Here is a 10,000-nt window from a genome sequence, read left to right on the forward strand (position 1 = left end):
CTGCTCGGCATTTGTGGAACGTGACGTCACGCTCCTTCAAATTTCCTCGTCAGTGTGAAATGCAAACATTTATGTCTTATCTAATGGCGGTGTCTAAATTCTTCGTCACTGTGAAATGCAAACAGTTATGTATTGTCTAATCCCGGTAATATGAGATAAATCGCTCTAAATTTCTCGCCAGTGCAAAATGAAAACATTTATGTATTGTCTAATGCCGGTAATATGGTTATGTCACCGGTCTATAGAACAGTATAAAAAGAAAATAATAGTCAACGAATACTATTCACTCAAATTCCAAATCGTTTTGGTATATTTGATAACCGTCATCTAATTACTTACGCGAAGGTAACTATCAATAATTCCCTTATATAAGAGTAGTTTATCCATAAATTCATTCTTTCAAACTAGGTTGGGACCCAGCGTTTTTCTAGATTTGTTTCAATAATTCCCTTATACATAGAATATTTTATCCATAAATTCATTCTTTCAGTTAAGTTAGTATCAGCGTTTTTCTAGATTTGTTGAATATCACCAAGTACTGTTATGTGTCTCCCGTTTAAAAGTACTGATCGAGTCTGTTGCACGTCTAATAAAGTTATGTTTATGGCATTTATTTATTGAATAAATAATTTCCACCATCGCTTACTCGCGGTTAAATCAATTTACTCATTAATTCGTATCATCTCTTTATATTTGTATTCGTATCAAACTGTGAAATAAGCAAAAAAAAAATTTAAAAGTCATACAATATGGATATTCCCACCATCGCTTACTCACTGTTAAATCAATTTAGTAATTAATGCGTATCATCTCTTTATACTTATATGAGACAAAAGAAAAAAGGTTGCATAATTTGGAAATATTGAGCTTAAGCATCATAAGAGTGCTAATCAAGTGGCTATTCTAGATTGCTTCCTCCGGAATTAAGCCCCACTCATATCGTCTTCTCGTCTAAGGTTGGTTTAAGGACACTTAGGAGTCCTTTCATCTTCTTCGTAGCAATGAAGGCTCCGTACTAAAACCAAATGAGTTTAATGAACTACGTGAGCAAGCTTTCTCTTCTTGACTTTTTGTTTTTTATTCCCGTTTCCATATCACTATTATGTTTTCATTTTTATTCTTTCTTCTAATTTTTTTCATTTATCTTTTGCGGTATTTCGTAAATAAGTATTCATTCTTATTCTTTCTTCTATTTATTTATTTATTTATTTATTTATTTATTTATTGTGGTATTTCGTAAATAAGTATTCTGTATTTCGTCTCATTCTTCTACTGCTTCTATCTTCGATTCAACAGGAACGGCCGTTGATGCTTCATTCCCCCCTTCCCCCGCCCCCCACCCCCACCCCCTTTTTTTTTGCATCAACATTTCCACCGTCTTTATTCCCCACTTTCTTTTGCTGAGATGTTTCGCATCATTTCCTTCGTAGTCATAGTGAATAAAAGCGAGAAGACGCAATTTCTTTAGTTATTACTGCCAGAACTACATGGACAAAATTGATCCGAGGAACTTTGCTTGATTCAGATATGACAGCATCATCAGGGCAAAAAAAAAAAAAAAAAAAAAGAAAAAAAAAATTAATAAACGTTTTACAACATCTGTGTTGCTACTACTCGTTGGTAATTGCTTCTGACTGCACAAGTCTTCTGTAAGCAAGGCTTCTCACCCAAAGATAGCCTGTAATCGTAGTACAGTCCTGTTGCAACTCTCTGCTCTTGCTGACGAAAAGGTGTTCCATTTCCTCGCAATATGGCTCTCGTATGTATTTTCTCATCGGGTTTTGTAAGGGGGACCTTCTGATGTTTCTGCCGAAACTAACGTTAATACATATTATAGAGCTAAAAAACCAATGACCCAAAAGGGAAAATCGTCATTACCCAAAACAGAAAAAAGCGAATGGCAAATTTCTATGTCCATGCAAAGACTATCCTTGAGTTTTATATAGGCCTCACTCCTCTTTTGTTTGCCTATACATTTGTCCGTTCTTCGCCAAAATATCTTGAAAGGCCAAACATTAACAAAATATAAATAAAGAGTTAAATGTGATACATTTCTGGGCTGACACTATAAAGGTGGTTGTTAATAGGATGTAAGTACTGCAAATTAAATCGTATTATAATACCACCCAGTAGGATTACCGATGTACATATTGGGCGAATGTTGCATTTGAGAAAAATCCACTTGACGCTCTTACTGACCAATTTAAGATACCACTTTTCTGCTCCATTTAGGTGACAACCCCCGCCCCCAACCCTGCTACACAGCCATTTAGTTTTCTCTATAATTTTCACCCTTTCCTTTCGTTCCAGGTCTTCTCTGGAGCAGAGATGATACTGTCAAAACTAACTATCGCCTCGATACCTCTCGATATAGTAACTGAAAGCTGTTGAGCATTTTTCGTAGAATTAGAATGGTATCATTGACAACTCTATGCTCATTTTTATTATTTTAATTTATTTTATGTTACTTAGTTAGCTATTTAGTTCTTTTTTATTTATTTTTTAATTTTTTATTTTATCGATTTTATTTATTTTAGTTATCTATTTAGTTTGTTCTTAGTTGTTTAGTTTATCTTATTTCGTATTATCTATCTAATTAATTATTTATTTAATTACTTATTTGATTTATCTTATTATTATTTAATTATTTTTTAAATTACTTATTTGATTTATTAATTTATTTAATTTATTTATTTATTATTACATTTATTTAATTTATTTTTGGATATTTATTTATTTATTCATAATTTATATTTATTTCTTTATGTTATATATTTATTTATTTTTTTATTTTCGAGCTTCATAACCTATACTTGGACTCAAGTTCAAAAATATTTATTCACCTTCTGGTGGATGATATTTAATGGTTCAAAGGGATCTCAACCTCGCCATTTGAATACTTATATTCACTAAATATATTATTAATCTTTCACAGTCAATCGTCACGTAAGTAACTTTTGCCCCAGGAACAATAATAACCCAGCAACAACGCCCTCTTGTTATTCATCTCAGACTGATGATGCCTTGACGTCCATCAATTGTGAAAGTTTGTTATAACAGGATCAATTATACGTCTTGTTTACCGAACCCATTTTCTTCTACTATGAACTACAAAAAATAGCAACAAAAACATCGTGTTAAGAGGTAGAATAGCAAAGAAAACTGAAGCGTAAGAGAGAGAGAGAGAGAGAGAGAGAGAGAGAGAGAGAGAGAGAGTAATAATTCCTTATTATCATTATTAACTAAGTGCTTTACCATGTGCTTTCTTTTTTTTATTGCCATCTTAGCCCAACATATTTGGTTTATAGATTTGTGTTATTGCCTTTTAGTTTTCTGTAAAGGAATATTACTGTAATGGCTTGGTCTGTCCGTCCTTCTGCACTTTATTCTGCCCTCAGATCTAAAAAGAAAATACCTACTGAGGCTAGAGGGCTACAAATTGGTTTCTTGATCATACACCCTCCAATCATCAAACATACTAAATTGCAACCATCTAGCCTTAGTAGTTTTTATTCTACTAAAGGTTACAGTTAGTCATGGATCGTGCATTTGGCAGCACTTTCCGGAGGCATGTGACGCACCCTCACTCCACCATATCTGGTGAGCAACTGAAACACTGTCGGTCATAGCTGATGATTTTATACAGCATTGTACGGAGCTTCGGTGCATTTGTTAATAGTCTGCATTACTGTCACCTTTTTCTTGTTCATACTCTCTTATCAACTTATCAATTCTACTATTCGTAGTCAGTTCAGTTCCACACCTTATTCTTCATCTTTTTTCTGTTTCTTTATTTTTATTTTCTATCTAATTTTCTCCGTACTGTCAAATTCGCAGTTCGTTTCTTTCTTCTCTTTCGTATCTCTTAAAAAAGTTTGACATATCACGTCACTTTTTTATTGCTTTCTGTATTCTTTAGTACACCTCGTTTCTTCAGTATTCTTTCCCATTTCCATTTATTGCGTCACTTTTTCTGCTTTCTTTTCCTCTGATCACGTTACTTTTTAATTTTTTTCTTTCACAAAATATTAACTTATCTTTCCTTTTTTTTTTACCGAGTTCCATATTTCAAATATAATCGCCAATGAATACTTTCCATGATGAGAGAGAGAGACAATGGGTCACAATAAGCCAGGAGAGTCAAAAGAATAACTTATTCGACTCTCTGCATTTTTTAAAAATCATATTCCCGTACCCTTTTCTCGCTGCTCTATAATCGTCAAAAAAAGAGAAAAAAAATGCAAGTTCATAATCTTTTAGAATCTCGCCCTAATCGGCTAAGCCTCTTATAACTATAACAGTTTCCCCTTTGGCAAACAAAGCAATTATTGTTACGAGATCACTCCGTGTATGATGGATATGGATTTATACAAGTAATTCAGGAAATAATTTATCTTTCGGTAGATAAATTAATGAGAGTTTTAGCTGCTTCTTGGGGTCTTTAGTACTTGTGGATTTCGACTCGAGGGTAAACGTGAAGTATGTGAGACCACTGCAATAGTTAACAGGGCAGCAGGAAACGTTTCCTAATGTTTTATGCATACGGGTAGGGATATTGCTTGTCAGCGTGTATACATGTATACATGCATGCATACTTGCACACTCACATACACATATTCAAGTATGTATGTATATGTATATATATTATATATATAAATATATATATGTGTGTGTGTGTACGTATGTCTGTAAGTATGTACGTATATTTTTCTTCGCTTAAATGAATAGATAAACATACATTCTAATCATTCTTCGTTGATGAGAATACAAATACAAACTTAATTCGCTTTAAAAATATGTATGTAGGTATGTATGCATCTATGATTAGTGTTCAAACAAATTAATATACATATACATGCATAAATAAGCTTTCTTCGTTGACATAAACATAAAGATGCATGTTTGGAAACTAGTACGTATGTATGGGTGTACTACGTATATATATACTATAATATATATATATATATATATATATATATATAATATATATTATATATATGTGTGTGTGTGTGTGTGTGTGTGTGTGTGTATACAATATACATACATATATATATATATATATATAATAATATATATATAGTATATATATATATACATATATGTGTGTGTATGTGTTTGTCTACATACATTTGTTATATATATTTATGTTGCTTTACTTGAATATTATATTATATATATATATATATTATATATATATATATATATATATAATATATATATATAATATATATGATGGGTTGTGTGTGTGTGTGTGTGTGTGTGTATATATGTATATATATATGTGTGTATGTATATATGCACGCGTGTTTGTATGAGTGTGTGTGTGTGTTCAATCCATGTACATACAGTGTGCCCATACATACGTATACTTCAAAAAACCTTGAAGCAATTTCTAATATCTCTTTTTGATAATTCGTTTAACAATGTATTTCACGAAGCATCTACTCATGAATACTCGAAAATTATATCAATTTTAATTTACCAAAACTGGGAAACTTAACGGTAAAATATATATTCCTCAAACGCGCTGAATTTGTACAGTAATTTCACTATTACGCTGTGCATTTATTCCGGAGGTATCTTTCAAAACCCGCGCTATTGGCACTGAGTTCGATTACGTTAGAGCAGCGCTGACTTAGGTTTCGAGATTTGCTGTAGTACCATAACATAGAAATAGGACAACCGTCGACTTTGTCGCTAACTGTCACTTGAGATCGAGGTGGTTATCTATTACGGGGATTTGTTAGAGGCCTAAGGATGTAGTCATATAACGAATGGGATAAACAGACATCCCACGGCTTGTTAGAATGTGCGATAAACACGCTTAATGCGTCTAACACAGCGCCGAGTATGCACCGCTCGTCACACCGGAGTCCGGGAAAAGGGCAGCCACTCAATCGAACATCATCAACATGCGTCGTGCTCCTTTCCGCCTGACATGAAAAATGCAGGGCCACACCCGCGAACGTCCACGTCCACGAGAAACGAGCCCGATTCGGATCGATTCCGGGGGATGTTTGAGGAGGGGAAGCGACCAGAAGGAACTCGACACTCACCTGAGAAGCTCGAACTTGGCGAGTCTCGAAGCGTATTTTGAAGCGGCGTCTAGCGACTCCTGGGACACAACCATGATCAGCTGGGGACTGGCGTCCCAGATCCCAGCCGACTGGCTGGATTCGCGAGACTGCGCCGAACACGCCTGTTGTTGTCCCCACCCCTCCCCCTACCCCCTCTCCCTCATACCCCCCTACCATCCACCTGGAGCCGCTCTCCTACATCCCAAGTCCCCTTTACAATACAGTTGCCTCTACTCCGATTATTTTATGAACCGATTTTTCCTCTTTTTTTTATTTGGCCCTATTTTTTCCCCTCCTTTTATTTTCTTCGCATCTGTAGTATACCCTCTTCTTCTCCCTTCTCTTCCGCATCTGTATACCCTCTTCTCTCTTCTTTCCCATCTTCAGTCTCGCTCACGAATCTTCATCGTTTTGCAATCCATCTTCAGCTAATCAGTCTAGCATCAAATATAAGATAAAGAGGAAAAAGGATTGTGTGTAAAAAATACCATTATGATAAAGGTATGGGCTGTGATTCTCACTTTTCATAGCAAGCCGAGGATAAAATGAGAAAACTGCGAGAGAGTGAACTTTGTGAAAATGAGAAATCTGCTGGGAGTGAGATTTGTGAAAAATGAGAAATCTGCTGGGAGTGAGATTTGTGAAAAATGAGAAAATCTGCTGGAGTGAGCTTTGTAGTTGTTAATGAGAAATTTGAGAGAGTGAACTTTGTGAAAATGAGAAATCTGCAAGAGAGTGAGATTTGTGAAAAATGAGAAATCTGCTAGGAGTGAGATTTGTAAAAATGAGAAATCTGCTAGGAGTGAGATTTGTGAAAATGAGAAGTCTGCGAGGAGTAAGCTTTGTGAAAATGAGAAATCTGTGAGAAATAGTCAAGAATATGTATTAGTGTACAACTTACTCTACAAAAAGGAATACATAATAATTAAATGAAATAATTAAATAAAAAGCCAAAAAAGTCAAATACTCAAGGTTGGGAAGTGTTAGTAACAGAGATAGACTGAATTCTGAATACTCTTCCTAGAAAGGAAACTATCATTGAACATATTTATAGCTACGGAAATTCCAGAGAAAGACAACTATTTTTGCGAGCTACGAAGAATCGTTATTAATAATTTAATATACTAAGGTCACTACTGCGTATCATATCGTTCTGTAAGTTCCGGAAATTTTTTAAAAGCCCTCTGCCTTTTGGATGGGAAATCTCATTTAGCACAAAAGCAGTTACAGGAACTTAGTTCTCATGATTCTTAATTCATTTTCTGGATGCAACAAGATTCATTACCTGGTATCGGTAATGAAAGTCATTTTTATTACACGGTTATCATTAGGAATCAGCAAAAGTCGTGCTGAATTAAATAATCCACGTCTTTTCCGATATAGAAAAAAAAATCAATTTCATAATTTTCCAATAGGCAAATAATCTTGTAGAGTCAACAAGCCACGTTTTATAAGGAAATAATTAAATCTTTCCTCCTTTCTCCTTTCAGTTGGTAAAAAAAAAAAAACCTGACTCTTTAGCCGAGCAGATATATAGAAAATCTCGAAAAGAGAAAATGCCCTTTTCTTGTTTTGTGCATTAATGAAGAGGGACTCTTTACTCTAATGATCTGTCTCCGCCTGGACTGAACTTCTGAAATGATTAACCTGACACTTCCATTTAGAGAAAATAAGATGATGGAAAACGGTATAAAAAACGGGAAACCGGTAATAATACACAAAAACGGAAACTGTATAAAAAAAACGGGAAACCGGCAATAATACGCAAAAACGAAAACGGTATAAAAAACGGGAAACCGGTAATAATACACAAAAACGAAAACGGTATAAAAAAACGGGAAACCGGCAATAATACACAAAAACGAAAACGGTATAAAAAAAAAACGGGAAACCGGTAATAATACACAAAAACAAAAACGGTATAAAAAAAAAGCGGGAAACCGGCAATAATATGCAAAAACGAAAACGGTATAAAAAAAACCGGAATCCGGCAATAATACAAAAAAATGAAAACGGTATAAAAAAAAACGGGAATCCGGCAATAATACACAAAAACGAAAACGGAAAATTTCGAGAAAACCACGAACGTCAAACACTCTGCGGAAAACCAAAAGCTGTGAAAATAAAGTTCTGGAACAAGCAGCCAGTCGGCATCTTTCATCTCGTCTGCATATCAGCTACAGGACCGGGGTGGGGGGGTTGAGGGGGCTGGGCAAGAGGTGGGGGGCGACTTGCCCGCGCGAAGGTAAATCCTTTAAATATAGTCCATCCGCTGAACTAATTCCCATTGGAGTCTGTCCTCTACGTCTTCTATTATCGAAAGAAGAAAATGGAAAAGAAAATAGTGGGATCTTTTTGCCTCCTGCTTTCCTCTTCTCTCTCTCTCTCGTTTTCGATTCTCCCCAGTGACCTTCTCTCTCTCTCTCTCTCTCTCTCTCTCAATCTCTCTCTCTCTCTCTCTCTCTCTCTCTCTCTCATTTCTTGTTTCTCATGTCTGCTGCCTGCTTACTGTTCTCAAACTTTTCTTTCCTTGTTATCATAAACTTGATTTTCTCTCTCTCTCTCTCTCTCTCTCTCTCTCTCTCTCTCTCTCTCTCTTCAATTATTACTATGCAACGATCTCTATCATAAACTGCTTTTGTATCGCCAATTCTCTCTCTCTCTCTTTCTCTCTCTCTCTCTCTTTCTCTCTCTCTCTCTCATCATTCGTCTTTACCCGTGAGGTGACTCTTTAACCTCTCTATTTTTCTTTTGTCAATTACCACTAACATGATTCTCTCTCTCTCTCTCTCTCTCTCTCTCTCTCTCTCTCTCTCTCTCTCTCTCTCTCATTTAAAGCTGAAAACACGTATTCATTCAAAACAGATAATGACCCGATTTCGCATCAAAGATTCTTTCTCTAGTCAAAAAAAAAAAGCCTCACCAAAGACACGTAAGATTTCTGATACAAAAACAAGGTAGCGATAAAGGAAATTCTCTGTTGTGAGTGGCTCACAAGAATGTCTTTTTACCTCAAAAAATAGGAGCCCTTAATAGCATCCCCACTTCTGATAAGTTACAGCTGTTTACTTTGTTAATCTAGAAAAAATGGAAAATCTCAGAACAAAGGCAGAGGAGAGCTTCCTTCCATTCCCTCGGCCTATTGGTTCGGAATGTAATCTACTGAATAAATAGCTTCATCAGTAGGTCTCCAAGGCAACCACTAATGGCAATACCACAGGCTGTCTGAGGTTAGGCCAAGCGACTGTTTCTGTCGTTTATTTATTGTTTTTTTTAGTCATTACGATCCTGTAAATAAATGCGTGCACTAAAAAGCAATGCTTTGCTTTCACAAATTTTGTTAATATCTATTTCTAGGGAGAACAAATTCTTTTTCATCTTTCATTTTGAACCCTTGGTAGATGTGTTATATTTCTAAAAGCGACTTCCACCCGGCGCCATCCCAAGTGCTTGCGTCAACAATTTCGGAGCTAACGCTGAATCTGTCCTTTTAAGACCCCTCTGGTTTTCATGGGGTCAAAATGATGACATCTATCGTTTCAAAAATGTCATTACTCATCACATCCGTTTATCAACCATCGGTCAACAACAAAAAAACTATTTAAAAATATAACAGATATAACCGGATTGGATGCGCTTGTTGGTAGCCCCTCGCATTAGTCTTAGCATAATAATGATATTTTCAGCAAATGCCTTACTTACTATCTCCTGAATGTTCTGAAATAATGTAACATGAAATACGTGCAACCAACATCTATGGCTGGCTTCTCTGCAACCCATTTGTGAAACTTCTTGAAACGTGGTTGTAAACACAAGTCAAAAACATAGTTTTTACTTAGCTACTTTTTGTAATTGTATTTAGATTCACAAGGGTGGCCCGGTAGGTCATCGAAAGCTTTCTGCTCTACGTATATGTTTTAAGT

At 35.5% G+C, this 10,000-nt stretch overlaps 1 protein-coding gene across 2 annotated transcripts in view; it reads right to left on the minus strand.

The window, feature by feature from the left end:
• The window catches only part of LOC135206985 (uncharacterized), a 108,852-nt gene extending 102,663 nt beyond the window's left edge, over positions 1-6,189 (minus strand). For both annotated transcript variants that reach the window (XM_064238588.1, XM_064238585.1), the window contains exon 1: positions 6,057-6,189. In XM_064238588.1, the coding sequence (XP_064094658.1) occupies positions 6,057-6,130 (74 nt within the window). In that variant the 5' untranslated portion in view covers positions 6,131-6,189. The remainder of the gene's footprint in view (positions 1-6,056) is intronic.
• Positions 6,190-10,000: the final 3,811 nt, after the last annotated feature.

This window comes from Macrobrachium nipponense, chromosome 31 (assembly GCF_015104395.2).
Source record: "Macrobrachium nipponense isolate FS-2020 chromosome 31, ASM1510439v2, whole genome shotgun sequence".
Lineage (NCBI taxonomy): Eukaryota > Metazoa > Arthropoda > Malacostraca > Decapoda > Palaemonidae > Macrobrachium > Macrobrachium nipponense.